At 38.5% G+C, this 14,755-nt stretch overlaps 1 protein-coding gene across 1 annotated transcript; it reads left to right on the top strand.

Moving 5' to 3' along the window:
- Positions 1-11,722: 11,722 nt before the first annotated feature.
- Positions 11,723-13,273, top strand: LOC149812374 (protein BASIC PENTACYSTEINE3-like). The gene is made up of 2 exons (XM_089993416.1): positions 11,723-11,740; positions 12,147-13,273. The coding sequence occupies exon 2, from the start codon at positions 12,147-12,149 to the stop codon at positions 13,059-13,061; it is 915 nt and encodes a 304-aa protein (XP_089849542.1). The 5' UTR covers positions 11,723-11,740; the 3' UTR covers positions 13,062-13,273.
- The last annotated feature ends 1,482 nt before the right edge of the window (positions 13,274-14,755 follow it).

Genomic DNA, 14,755 nt, shown 5'->3' with positions numbered 1-14,755 from the left:
TGTCCAATGCTCCTTAGATGTCATTGATCATGAAAATGAAGGGCATTCAACACCCATCTAAAAGGATGGTCTTTACCTAGATGGGCTACATAAAAATTTCTGATGCCATTCACTTTGCAGATGAAGAACATCAATGACACAAAAATGGATGGCTGAAAATCGTCCAGAACAAGGTGCATTTTGTAGGTTGTGAATATGCCACATTCATTTTCATGATGAACGGCATTCTGGTGCTTGGACAGTTTTTTTGTCCAAGGCTCCTTTATCCTGATCTGATCTCCACAATCTCACCCTATAGGTAGGTGTATTCAACGTGGTTTTTTTGTTAGAGAATATTTTCGACATAAAAATATAATTTATTTGTTTTATACAGTTTTGGTGCATGGGGAGCTGTTAATGTATGAAAGATTTGCTTACACAACATAATAATAATAATGTTACAAACCATGTTTTCAACTAGATAATATATTAGGGTTAAATTAATCAGCAAAAAAGTTGAAGAAATGAACAAGACTGTACCATACTATTCGGTAGAAAGACATGACTGCAAGCTTTATCTTGAAATGAAGGATAAGCTGAACATTTGCATTACAAATGGCAGCAGAATTTCTCAAATTATCTCACTTTTTCTCATATGGTGGAGAATGCTGATGAAAACCAGCTAGGTTAGCACTCATACCGGTCACAGATAGGATGGCAGTGGACCGGAGTGGGGGACAAGGTCTCCACCTCCGCCTCGTCTCAAAATCCTGACCTCCATCCCCGCCTCCATCCCTGCACAGGTTTGAATTTTAACCTCGATCCCCGCCTCCATCCCTGTTTTATACTTTTATGTTTTTTAATAAAAATGTATTTTACTATTAAAATATCAAAAATTAGTTTTTTGTTCATTAAAAATTAAAAAGTTATGTGCCCTTATGTCCTATTTTTTGAATTTTTTTTTGAATTTGCAAGTCGAACTCACGTCCCATTTTGTGTCCACGAATCTTAGTGATATAGCTGAAGTTGATACATTACATAGGCTGTGATGGCATACTAGGTCCTTATTACTAGGGATCCGGGGTGGGGGGACAAGGTCGCCACCCCCGCCCCGTCTCAAAATCCCCGCCCTTCATTCTCGCCTCCATCCCTGCAAAGGTTTTGATTTTAACCTTCATCCCTGCCTCCATAGCCGTTTCTTGTCCTCCATCCTCGGTCCAAATATTGGGGCGAAGCGGGGCGGGGCCCCCGTTTCCCTCCGGTCCACTGCCATCCCTACTTATTACCATAATTAATTTATGCAAACATCATTATCATCATCGTCGTCATAATCCTAATCATCCTGTGATTGGTCTCCCTTATAAAGTTCATCCTATGCGGGTGTTTGAATTGCAAACAGGGACAGTGTGTCCTGTCTGTCCTATACACAGACAGTACAGAATGCACTGTCCCGTACTCTCTACACTAATGTCTGATATTAATGTTAATTGAATGCAAGAGTCCATTTTCTAATATATTTCCCATCCTGGCAACCTGGGCTTGTACTAGGGCTGGCTGGGTTCATACCCATTCCAGTCACCCCCCATAAGAACTAAGCTTTCATTTAGCTTAGCCTAAAAAAAAACGTAATTATCTTTGGTTTTTATCTTCTCATCACCCCAAAAAACATCAAATTTTGAGGCCAAGGTATGAAGATATGGCCGATGTAGGTCTATCCAGCGTGGTTCGATAAAAAAATAAAAAACATAATGCAGATATTTTTTAAGAGAATAAAAAAACATGTAATGCGATTCTTGTTTTTTTGGGATAATTCAAGGAAAAACTCCTCCATTATCGACCACACATTGGCTGGCCTTCGGTTGGTAAAACCCTTGAGGTCTCCTTAATTACCCACCGGGGAGTACACACAGATTCGACCTTGCGACAAGGGATGCCACCTGTGGGTTTCAAACTTGCAACGTCCTGTCAACTTGGTGACATTCACAAGTCGCCTCTACCAGATGAGCATAGCCTCTTATTGGAAACTTTCATGATCTATTAAAGCAACTATTTTGTTTAGCCATGTAATGGTACCATTATAGATTTGTCCAGTTACACCTGCTGGAAATAACTCAGAATTGCCCCTTTATATGGAGTTATTATTATTATTATTATTATTATTATTATTATTCTGGCCCTCTCTGATACCCAAGCCCTTATGAAGTCTACCAGTTAAAGGCACCCACACACCCGGTACCAAGGGGATGCTGATCTTTTTTTTTTTTGGATAATCACCCTACTTCTCTAAACTAATCAAAACTAGGTGTGTCAAGAGGTCGGATCTGGTTTCGAACCAGGTGGGTCTGAGCCCGGATCTGACTTTGAGGTTCTGATATCAGGATCAGACTTGGGTCTGACCAGGTTCACCAGAAGAAAAACCATACCCAGGTCTTAAATGAACCAGACTCGGTCCATATCTGGTTAAATAATATTTTTTTTCATTTTTATATTGAAAAGTCAAGGGTTTATTTGGAACTCAAGTCGAACCCACGTCTTGTATACAATTTTACAAACCATACCTGGCTTCACATACTATCGGACCCTTCGGGTCTGACCTGATTACTAATTGGACCTCTTTCTATATCACCAAACCCTAACCCTACAGGGTTTGGTAAGGTTGGGTCTGCTTGAAACCTGACCCGTTGACACCTCTAATCAAAACCACAGTTCAATACTCAAACAACACTGTAGAGTTGACCCTTGAATTATCATCTCTCCTCCTAAAATATCTCCATAAATCACTCTTCCCTCTTTTCTCATTGGCAGTAAGAAAACAACTTAGCTGGGGTTGGCCAACCCCATGCCTAGCTTTATTAACAAAATGTGTTTAAAATGCATATATTTTTCTATGTGTTTATGCATCTTATTTATCATAAAAATTAACATAATTTAACTCTATAAATATGGTTGGGTTCAATTTAAATATATGTTAAGCTATATAAATTGATATTTATTTCTTTTAATTATTTAATTATATATTTAAAGATAAATTTTAATGTTTTTTCAACATATAATTATGTGTATGTCTATTTATTTATTTTTCATAAAAAAATAGTACAAGCATGATTTATCTAGACCGAGTCATATGGACGGGCCGTTTAAAATGATAAAAGTAATTTTTTGATCACAACCGTTAGCGTAATTACTACTTTACTTCCATGTGCATTTTGCTTTTTCCATGGGAAGAAGGGTTTTTCGTCATTTCCACTTCTATCTATTATAATAATTTGACAGTGCATTAGTTTCTTTTAGTTGCTAAAGTAAAACTTCAACTTTACACTTGGCGAATCATTAACAAATAAAGAGCATTGACCGACATCCATATCTCACCTTTTACAATGTCAAAACTAGGCATAATTAAGGATGTTAACGGGTCTGGTTTACCCGGACCCGACCCAGACTAAATCCTATAGGTTCCGAGTATGGTAATATAAGACCCGTGTCCAGACCTGAAGGCGCGATTAATACATGGATCCGGGTATAGTTTGTAAAATTTTATACCAGACCCGAGCCCGACTCAAGTTCCGATTAAGACCCACAAGTTTTCAATGCAAAAAATGATAAAAAAATATTATTTTATTGGGTCCGGGTATGGTTTCTTTTATAGTGAACCCGATTAGGCCTGGGTCCGGACCCGATACCATACCCGAAAATCAGGCCCAAGTCTGGTTCTACATGGGTCCAAACCAAACCCTACCCGTTGACACCCCTAGGCATAATTAATAACAAACTTAAACTTCTTGTTACCCTCACATTACTGATTTTTTTTAAATAATCAATAATTGGGTAGCTACTTTTAGAATCTATCAGATTAAGATAATTCCACCTTATATGTTAAATACAAAAGTATCATTAAATAAAAAAAAATCGACAAGTAGCATTTCATACATTTTTTTTTTTTGAAAGGCAAGCTGGGGTTAGGAAGACCCCTATCAGTTATACAACTATACCATTGGGTTTTGAACCTTGCACCGTGGTGACGTGGACTAGCTGCTCCTACCAGACAAGGAGCCTCGGTTGGTAGCATTTCATGAAATAATAATGACTAGCTCATCAAAGCATAATCTCGCAAAAGCACAGAGACAAAAGGCTGATCTTTGAGTAAGAAAAAATTTGGTCTGCAGGGTCCAAACTCCAAAAAAAAAAAAACTTGTTTGAAAGATCTATCTTGTGTCTGGTACTGTCGACCTGATGCTTTCACAAAATCCAACTTATCCAACCTGCACCAAGAATGCCATGAATGTGGTTTCTGTATTTAGCTAGGTTGTATTTGGAAACTGGTAGCCAAGATGGAATTTAATGCATTTGATAAAAACTTGGTCAAACTACCTGTGGTCGATGTTTGTAAACTAGTAGCTGGGGTAGGAGTTTATGCATTTGAGATGGGAAGTGAGAGGTCCTCTCTCCTTTGTATTTGCACTAAATAATGGATTTGATAACTACCACCTCTTCAAGGTGGTAACTGGACATTTTTCCAAATGCATAAACTCCTCCCAACTACCAGTTTCCAAACGGCGCCTTAAATGTAAGGCCACGGAAAGAGCTTTTAATTCCATGATTTATACATGCTATTGCTGAGTTAATAATAAGTTCTGAATGTGTGACCCCAACTCATTAATGCAAGATATTATAGGATGCCTATTTTCAAGTTAATTAATCTGAAACCAGGGGTGTCACCCTTACCAAACCCTATAGGGTCAGGGTTTGGTGATAAATAAGAATGCCTGATTAGAATTCGGGACAGACTAGTAAGGTTCTATTAATATATGGATTCAGATATGATTTGTGAAATTACATACCAGACCTTGGCCTGACCTGAGTTTCTAATTTTCAATGTGAAAATGATAAAAAATATTATTTTATTGGGTTTGGTTTATGTAATCATTATAGGATCTGGGTATGAGTTCTCTCATAGCAGGTTCGATTAGACCCGAGTCCTGGATCCGGTACTGTAAGATCTCGTATTTTGGTACTTGGACATTTCTTGAGATTTTCGAAAAATGTGTCTAAGTCTGGGAGAAAAATTGTTTGATACTCGATTTTTATACTGATGCCTTTGAGTTCGCGTTTGGCCCAAGTCTCATCGACAAGATCGAGGCGAGCCAATTGAAACGTGGTAGAGAGTTTTATTTTCGAACTTTAAATTCAAGCAAAATTTGAGCGAAATTCAAGTTAATTTCAGACATAATTCAGAATTTCATATGCATGTTATATGTCATTGGATGCGTCTCAGAATTCTGAGCGCAACTGTACTTTATTTTCTTCAATTTGGGCTATGGTTGGCTCAAAATCTGCATTTTTCTAAAAAAGGAGTGATTTATCGAAGCAGATCCGAGATTGGAACAGACTGGATCCAAGGCCTATGATCCGATTTTTTATGGATTTGGGTCCTAATTTGGTCTTACTTAAATCTGGTTTGGGTCCAAATCTGAATCCATTTTTGTTATAGGTATGGGTTTGGATCTTGAATTCAGATCCCGATTCAAATCCATGTCCAATGTCTTTCCTAGCTTTAAATTCAATTTAAAGTGTTATTTTGAGGTTAATTATAGTTAAAAAGCCTCTAGAGTTGATTTGGTTATTTTTGGAAGGTTATAAGTAATTTTAATTAATTTAAGTTTTATAATTAATTAATTTAATTCTGAAATTTTATTTGTTGGGCGGAGTGAGACTCTCTACAAGAGTTCCTAAGCTTACCTAAGAGAGTTTTAGGAAAGTTAAAATTCATAAAAGAAAGGAAAAGTCAAAATTAAGAAGAGTTTAAAAAAAAAATGGAAACTTACTATATAGAGAGTCCCTCTTTTTTTTGAAAACTCTCTTAAGAGAGAGGGCTGGAGAAGGAGGAATGTGACCCCCTCTCTCTCACTTTATAAAAGAAAAGAAAGAAAGAGAGAGAGAGAGAGTGAGAGAGAAAAGAGAAGGAGAGAGGAAGAGGAAGCCATTGAAGCTCCAGTCATATTCCACCATTTTTTTTAGCTTCTCCTGCAAGGTACAAGTTCTCTTTTGATTTCGATAAAGAATGGGAACATAGATTTGTATCCCATGCAATAGTTTGGTAGAGCCAAGGAGAAAGAGTAAAATCTGAGTAGATGCTCTTCGATCCATGGTCCAAACGATGGTATTTTTCCTTTTTTTGAAATCTGTTTTGAGGGTTGCTCAAGTTGATTCGATTGAATTGAATTTGTACTCACAATGATTCCAAAGTCCATGATACTTGCACTTGAATGTCTGGTTTTTTTTTTCTCCTTCTAAGATAATATAGCATCATGGAAAGGTACTTTAGTAATTAATAGCAGAGTGATGATCAAAATCAGTCGCAGGCAGCAATGCCCCTATTTGAATTTCACGTGTGAAAAAGTAATTGTTAATATTGATCTGGGAGTTGGAAAAAAAAATCTTCTCGTCCTCTATTTGCATGGATAACCTATTGATATAAGTGATTTGGCTGATTCACATTAAGATTAGTTATGATCTTTTGCCATAAGTCCTATCTTAAGCATATGTTTACAAATCACAGGTAAAACAAAACATATCAAATTGCAAGTATAGATCAACTTACTATTTCGCTCAACTGCAAGGTTATCATGGTAGATAAAACAACAATCAGTCGGATTTTAATACATCTTCATCTCTTTCAAAATTTTATGTTGAGGATATATGTGTGGGTGTTCTAAAATTAATCTTTGAGTAAGCCAAATCCCTTGTGAACATAGGAATCATATAGTTGGATTCATAATTCAAACAATGTATTAAGTGCATGGTGGGGTACTCTTTTTTTTGAAATAATGCAAAACTCAGTGGATTCATGTCCTCATATGCATACTTGAGTAAAGGAAGTCCATTGAGATGGCATAGGCGTGCCCCATTGAACCTAATAATCTGTGTCTGGCATGCTACTCACGGGAAATATTATATGTATTTTTATGTTTCAATAAGCAGTCTTGTAGATACAACTGATCCAAGATGGAAGATTTATCTTGCTGTCAAAAAGGTGATCGACCCATCATGGATGTTCACTGTATGTTGCTTGGTTTGTTACAGCCTACCACTGTTATCACTACTCAGACTGTAGCCGACTATGGCAGGTTTAGGGCAATACCCAATCCCTGCGGGCGCTGGCAGCCATGACAGACTCAGTTGAACCGAGTTCAGCTGGCTTGGGCTTGCCAGGTTTGCCGAGCGAGTCAGACATACCCGGGTGGGGGTCGGTTGGTAGGTTAGAAAAAAAAACAAAAAAACAAAACAAAAAGAGGGGTTTTAAATGTTTCAGTTTGGCGAGGGGTGTTCTGAATGTGTGTTGAGAACACATTATTTTAAAACAGGGTTGTATGCTTAATGTGCATGTAATTAAAGATTAAGTTAGCATTTGCAAGGTTCAACCCTTCTTGATACGACATATTTTCTTACTTAAATTAAGAGCATGATATGTTTCACTAGCCTACACAAGACACATTAAGCTGAAATCAAGTAGTTACTGAAAGGCTGCATCGTGCATCTTATGCACATGATTACACTAATTTAATGTATTGGCACGTGCACCTTCGCTTGAGTGTTTACATGTTGAATTAAGATGTGTAATTACAAGTATATATATCATGTGAACATGTAAGTTAAAGCATGCAATTACATGAATGCCTAGACTAAATGAAATCATGCATGAGATATGAATATGTGTATGGAATGAAAGCATGAAATTTAAATAAAGTTGTGAACTCATGCACATGTATTATATTGTTTCATATACATCTTTAGATTTGTCGTGAATGAAGTGCATTGAAAAGCATTAAAAGAATGCATTGACATGTTCCTTAAGATTTGTGCATATGAATGGATAGACGAGCAAGATGGATCATGGTGGGTTGTTGATGCCTTGAGTCGGTGTGCCCCTTGCCTTATTTATTTAAGTATTGCAAATATCATATTTGATATTGTGGTTTTAATTACACGGTTCTGTTGTTGCCACGAGCGGTAGACCGTGAAGAGCTGCACATGCTGATTTGTGAGCTTATGTTTGCATGCTGATTTGCAAGCTTATGTTATTAATTCTACATGTTGATTTGAAAATGAAAAGAGATGGATTAATACCAAGATAAAAGAAAGTAAAGAACAATGTAATTTATGTCTCTTTGATATCCCTTCTTTAGTGTGAGAATCTTGTAAGTTGCGGTTTGAAGAAAATCATGAGGATACAAAAACTCCGTCTGCGTTGTTGTTGCCCTTGAACCCGATATTGAGGTTCTTCTCCTGGCCACGGTTTTAGGAAGAGTCCGCCACTTTTCTTGAGGGTGATATGTTTGACACAACAACTGTTGTTTTGGTATACCAAGAAAGTGGCGCCAGTGGATGCTGTTTTCCATGGTGTCCCCGATATTGGATGCTGTTTTCAAATGTTCTGATAGATGATGTTGTTTTCTGATATAGGTCGAGGGCTAAGTTTGAAACCTAGTATAAAATACTAATTGTGTGTTAAGCTACCCTAAGAACCTAACTTGACCTCAAGGATTTTTACTCGTTTGGTGTATCCGCGGGCAACGATAATTAAAAAGAGAAACTTAAATTGTATGCATTTAATAGGGCATGCATATGGAAAAATGAAAACTTAAATAAAAGAGAATAAAAAGTTCATGCATTTCACATAAATCATGCATATTTCTGCTATGCATTAGATCATGCATGTTTACTTGTCCCCTTAGTTGTTATATGTTGATGAATGCATGATGTTGTTCTCTAATGTATGTTAAATGCCCTTATTGCTTAAATTGTGATCCATGTTGCTTAGTTAATGTTCCCTCATGCTTAATGTTTATTTTCTGTTTGCATGAATGGTTAATTGTCTTATGAATTGGTTATAACTGTATCCCTCTAAAATATTACATGAATCTTATTTATGTCCTTTATTATTATTTAATTCACTAGAGAGACTTGTCTTTTATTTTATGATTTTTCGCAGCCGTAGGTGATCAGTGAAGTTGACTAGTTTTTTAGAGTATACGAGGGTCACACTTGCTTCACTTATGGACAAAGTGATTTTACTTTTATTTTTTTAGTTCTTTTTATTTTCTGCAGTTGTTACTTCACTCTTGACTTGGGTATGAGACTCTTATTGATTCATTAATAAAGAGTTTGGGTTGTTTGGTTATGGGTATGAGACTCTGCAATTGTTATATGTTGATGAATGCATGATGTTGTTCTCTAATGTATGTTAAATACCCTTATTGCTTAAATTGTGATCCATGTTGCTTAGTTAATGTTCCCTCACGCTTAATGTTTATTTCTTATTTGCATGAATGATTAATTATCTTATGAATTGGTTATAATTGTATCCCTCTAAAATATTACATAAATCTTATTTATGTCCTTTATTTTTATTTAATTCACTAGAGAGACTTGTACGCAAGATTCTTCGAATTTTGACACCCTACTTTTATGATTTTTCGCAGCCGTAGCTAATCAGCGAAGTTGACTAATTTTTTAGAGTATACGAGGGTCACAATTGCTTCAGATTGCTTCACTTATGGACATAGTGACTCTACTTTTATTTCTTTTTATTTTCTGCAGTTGTTACTTCACTCTTGACTTTGGTATGAGACTCTTATTGATTCATTAATAAAGAGTTTGGGTTGTTTGGTTATGGATGATAAATGTAAGTTCGTTTGTGGTGTGTGGTTATCCAGCTGAAATTGGAACTGTAAGGACCCCGGGTCTCTGAGAAGATTTCCACAACTCTTAAAAAAAATAAAAAATTCTGCATTTTCAAGAGGTATAAGTTGATGTCGTTACAGGTACCATCATCTCAAATCAAGTTTGGGTCTGGTTTCACATGAATTCAAACTATACCAGACCCATTGACACCCCTAGTTGAAACACATAATGTTCATTCCTTGTCATAAGGTCGAAGCTGAGTTTGCTGCCTTGGTCAGCAAGGAGAACTTGAAGAGTTTTACCAATTAGAGGCCTGCCAATGTGCAGTGGACGAGGTTCCTCGAACTAACGATGGAAAATTAAAATTTATTACTATTAGTACTTCTCGAAACCCAAATCTCACAATATACAATTATCTGGAATAAATACAATCTTGAAAAAAACAGACTTGAGATTATTTTTAATTTTCAGGAGGTTTGCCTGAGTCGACTCAACTAGATGATTGGTGTAACTGAGACGGGTGAGTCAACATCACTCAGCTATTGTTCTACACAAAGTAGGGCTGGTAAACGAACCAAACATGGCATGTTCAGGCTTGATTATTCAAACTTGAGCTCGGTTCATCCTTGAATGAGACGAGCCAAATACAAGTTAACTCATAAAAACATTTCATGTTATTTATACATGGAATACATATATTTTTTACATATTACACTTACAATATATATTTTTAATATATTACACTTAAATAGTTCATATCATCTATATATATTTTCAATGAGTCATTTTTGTACATGTATTTAATGCATTATTCTTTTAATATATTACACTTAAAATAAATATTATACATAAAATATATATTTGATCTATACGAGCTATTCCCAACAAACCCAAACCAAACACCTTGTTTTAGGGCTTGACTCGGGCACGTTTGGATGCGAGAAAGATGTAGGAAAAGTGATGCAAAATCCATATGGATTTTCCAACCCCTTCAAACAAGAGAGACTTTTTGGAGAGTTTTTCTAAAAACTACACTTTTTGATAGAAAACATTCCTTCATAGATCAAGGTGGAAAAATGTTTCCTACCAAGAAAAAATTATTTTTACACTTTCCATCACCACCACCACCCAACCATCTCACCATCAGCACCACCCACCACCCTCCTCCTCTCTCATTTTTCACATTTTCCCACTGTTACTACACAAACAAGCGATTTTTTTTTTTAGAAAACTTTTCATATAAAAAACTCTCATAGGCAAAACTTTATTTTCTTATGAGAGCTTTTCTCTCTTCAAAACGTGCCCTTAAGTAAAATGAGCTGCTGATGGCTCAGCTTGCCAGCTATACAAACCGATCACAAGTGAGTTTACTATGCGTCAAACTGAGCTGAGTCACGAGCTGCTCTGTTGGTTTAGCAGCCCTATACTTCTAATTTTACCAAACCAACAAGGGAACAACTTTGAGTTGCAAGTGGGCTCAAGAGGGTGACTGAGAACATGATGACTCGGCCAGCTGATCCATGTCATGGAGTACTGACCCGATGATTCCAAAACCATCCTTGCCGACTCGTAAATGTTCAGTATCTGTGCGTATCGGCCTGTATCAGATGATATCGGTAGAAATTCGATACACTGCAGGCTTGAATTGGCTATTTTTTAATAATTATAAAAGAATATTAAAAACTACTTTTTAGTATTATTTTAAATTTATTTTAATGTTTTTAACATGTGTCACGATTGCTACGTTATAAATTTTTATTATTTTTAACCGATACAGAACGATTCAATTGAGTATCGGTATCGGTATGGTCGATACAGATGAATCGGTGGCCCAATGATTCACGGCCAATACCGATACTGACTACATTTCTTGAAAGGAGGTTGGGGATGAGTGGATGGGGGAGTTGAACCGTTCAATTTGGGGCACATTCTCTCTTTTCCGATAAAAGAAAAATCCCTTTTTTCTCTCACAAATTAAGAACCCTAGCCCATCCCCGTCTCTCTCTCTCTACCCCATCTCTCTCTCTCTCTCTACCCCATCTCTCTCTATAAGGCGACGCCTCATTCTCTCTCTAGAAAGGTAAGCAAGATATCTCTCAAACCTTCCCATTCTCATTTTTTATTTGCTTAATCTTGGGTTTTTCGGTTCTTCTCCATTATTTCCATCATCGACAGATTTTTTCTGGTATTTCTTTATTTTACGTGCCTATTTTCAAGGAAAAAAAACCCATCTTCATTTCTCTGATGAATGTCTGAAAGATAGGGTTTTTCTTTCTTCTCCTCCTTTGCTTCGCTTTTCTTGTGAGTGCTGATCTTAAAAGGTGGGGCTTTTACGATTTGGGTTTCTCTTTTTCTTTTGGATTTTGATGGGGATGGGTTGTTTTCGTAGGGTGGTGTTGATGTTGGATGGAGTTTTTCTTTCGGAGTTAGGGGCAAAGAAGAGACGTTGAGAAATATATGTTGGTTGGCTCTTTGGTTTTGATTAGATGGAAGAGAACGGAGGGTTGGGCATCCGAAGTTGGGTGTTCCCCAACCAATCTTTGAAGGAGAACCGGGTGCTGCAGTTCATATCTGCAGTAGCCGAGCGAGAGAAGGCCCTTATGCCGCCGGAACGTGAACCCGCCGTGGCCGTGGCCGCCTATCACGGCAACGGTAGGTTCATGGGAAGGAATGGTGGCTCGGTGCCGTACTCCGTCACGCACACCGCCCCCATCGAGTTTTCGAGGGAGGCCTGGCTGCACCAGAGAGATTTGCAGTGCGTCCCTCCCACGAACGCAAAACTGTTCCACCAGCTTCCGGCGAATTCAAATTATGGCGGCAAAGAATTGGGGACGATTCTGCATGAGCCGGCAACGACCCAAATGCTGCAGATCGGCACTTCAGGTGCAGCCAAACCGGAAACCATGCAGGAAGGAGCAACCGGCATGGGGGATGGCGTGGGGAACAAGCAGAATCCGCCCAAGAAGCAGCCCAAGACTGCAAAGGCAAAGAGGGCGAAGGCGAGGACGAAGGTCGCAGTGGTGAAGGATGAGGCCAATGGGTCTGGTCCTGCTCAGAAGGCCTGGAAGAAGATCCCTGGTGTGGTTGTCAATGGGATCACTTTGGATCTTTCGTGCATTTCGACACCAGTATGTTCGTGTACCGGGGTTGCTCAGCAGTGCTACAGATGGGGTTCTGGTGGATGGCAGTCAGCTTGTTGTACAACGAGTTTATCTATGTATCCATTGCCGATGAGCCAGAAGAGGCGTGGCGCTCGTATAGCTGGTCGGAAAATGAGCCGAGGAGCGTTTAAGAAGGTTTTGGAGAAGCTGTTGTCGGAAGGGCATAGCCTGTCTAATCCAGTTGATTTAAGGGCTCATTGGGCCAAACATGGTACTAACAAGTTTGTTACAATCAGGTAAAAGTAGATGGTCGATGTTGGTTTCTTCATTTGATCTCTTGTAGACCTCTAGAATGATGCATTGGCCGGCTTTGGTTGTATATATCTTTGAGGCCCTTTTGTAGAGGTGGTTTTGAATTAGTCTGTAACCCCCAGATTCGATCTTGCGGAGGTCGCACTGGCTGAAGCTAAAACAATTCCCTTTTTATGGTATTTGGTGTTTTTGAATTGTTATGCAATTTAAAATAGGTAAAGTTGATGCAGTTATATTTTTGGATCGCTTTGTTAAAATCTCATTATCTCATGGGACTTGTTCCTGAAATTCATAATATGACTTGCAAACACCTTGAAGGAAATTGTTTAAGGACATATCTCATTAATTCTGTTTTATTTTTTTCCTGTCTCTCTCTGGCAGCAAGAAACTGAGCCTCTGCATATTTAGTTGTCATATAAGGATCTATTTATAGCTTGTTGCTCATCTATCACGTTGGCATGACCTGCATTCTTGATTTCGTGAGTTTTTTTCGTAAGGTTACCTCTTCAACTCTGTCTTGACTCTTTGATGCAGTGAGGGAACCGCAACCTTCACGTAATGAGTGCCGACGTTGGGCTGCTCCTTCCAATGCACGATCGTACGGCACACAATCACCCAATGGCAACGTTGAAGCAAAGGCTCGGATCAATGGATCCGAGCAACAATTTATTATAAGATTGGTAATGCTCACAGTGAAAAGAAACAAATGACTAGCAAAGAACTGAACAAAGTAGGCTGGAATGAAAGCAAAACAGAGAAGAAAGAAACCACAATTAACGTGGGGCTGAATGAAAAAAATAGGAAAAGAAACTTTGAAGATTCCAATAATCTGTCCTGCACGCAACCCTAGGATGGGTATTTAAAGTGTTCAGCTGGATCTGGGTCTCGAGTCCGGCCCTGGACCCGAGATGACTCTTGTTTGCTGCTGGATCTGGGACGTTCGGGCCTGTGCTCGTCTGGAGTAGGTACGCAGGGGGACATCATCCCTGCGTCTTGGTACCGTGATATGGGTCAGATCCACTACTTGGGTTCGATCCTCGATCCCTTCGTGCAGGTCCGGTCCTCTGCTTGGGTCAGGTTGTATGGATCTGGGTCGATCCTGCTCTGCATTATTCTTCTTTGGTTGGAAAGAAGTAGGCTCTGACGACTTGTTGTCTCCACAGTAAGCATATAGATCATACACATTGAAGATATGCGAAATGTGCCAATCTTTGGGCAATTCAAGGAGGTAGGCATTCGGTCCCAATCACCGAAGAATCTTGAAAGGGTCATATTTCTTAGGACTCAACTTGCCGTAAGTACCCACTGGGAAACGCTCAGGACGCAGGTAAACCCATACTAACTTACCAACTTGGAACTGAACATCGCGACAACCTTGGTCTACGAAAGCTTTGTAAGCTTCGTAACTCTCTACAAGCTTGGCTCAGACTTGCCTATGTATATAACGCATGTACTCAATGGCATCAAACGCGTCTGGGGCTGGGTCTGGGAGACTGGTCACAGGTGCTAGATCTACTACATGAGTGGGTGACCGACCATAAACCACTTGAAAATGAGACTTGCTCGTGGACCGGTTGATGGAGTTGTTATACGCGAACTCGGCTTGAGGCAAGACTAGGTCCCATGTTTTGACATTCTCCTCCACTAGACTCCTTAACAAGTTCTCAAGGGTACAATTCACA

The sequence above is a fragment of the Nuphar pumila genome, chromosome 17 (genome assembly GCF_984573655.1).
Source record: "Nuphar pumila chromosome 17, dmNupPumi1.hap1.1, whole genome shotgun sequence".
Lineage (NCBI taxonomy): Eukaryota > Viridiplantae > Streptophyta > Magnoliopsida > Nymphaeales > Nymphaeaceae > Nuphar > Nuphar pumila.
The sequence above is the reverse complement of the archived record's forward strand: the minus strand, read 5'-3'. Positions and strand labels throughout refer to the sequence as shown.

What these genes read in the sequence shown, in the direction of transcription:
- LOC149812374 (XM_089993416.1), top strand. Translation starts at nt 12,147, where the DNA reads ATGGAAGAGAACGGAGGGTTGGGCATCCGAAGTTGGGTGTTCCCCAAC.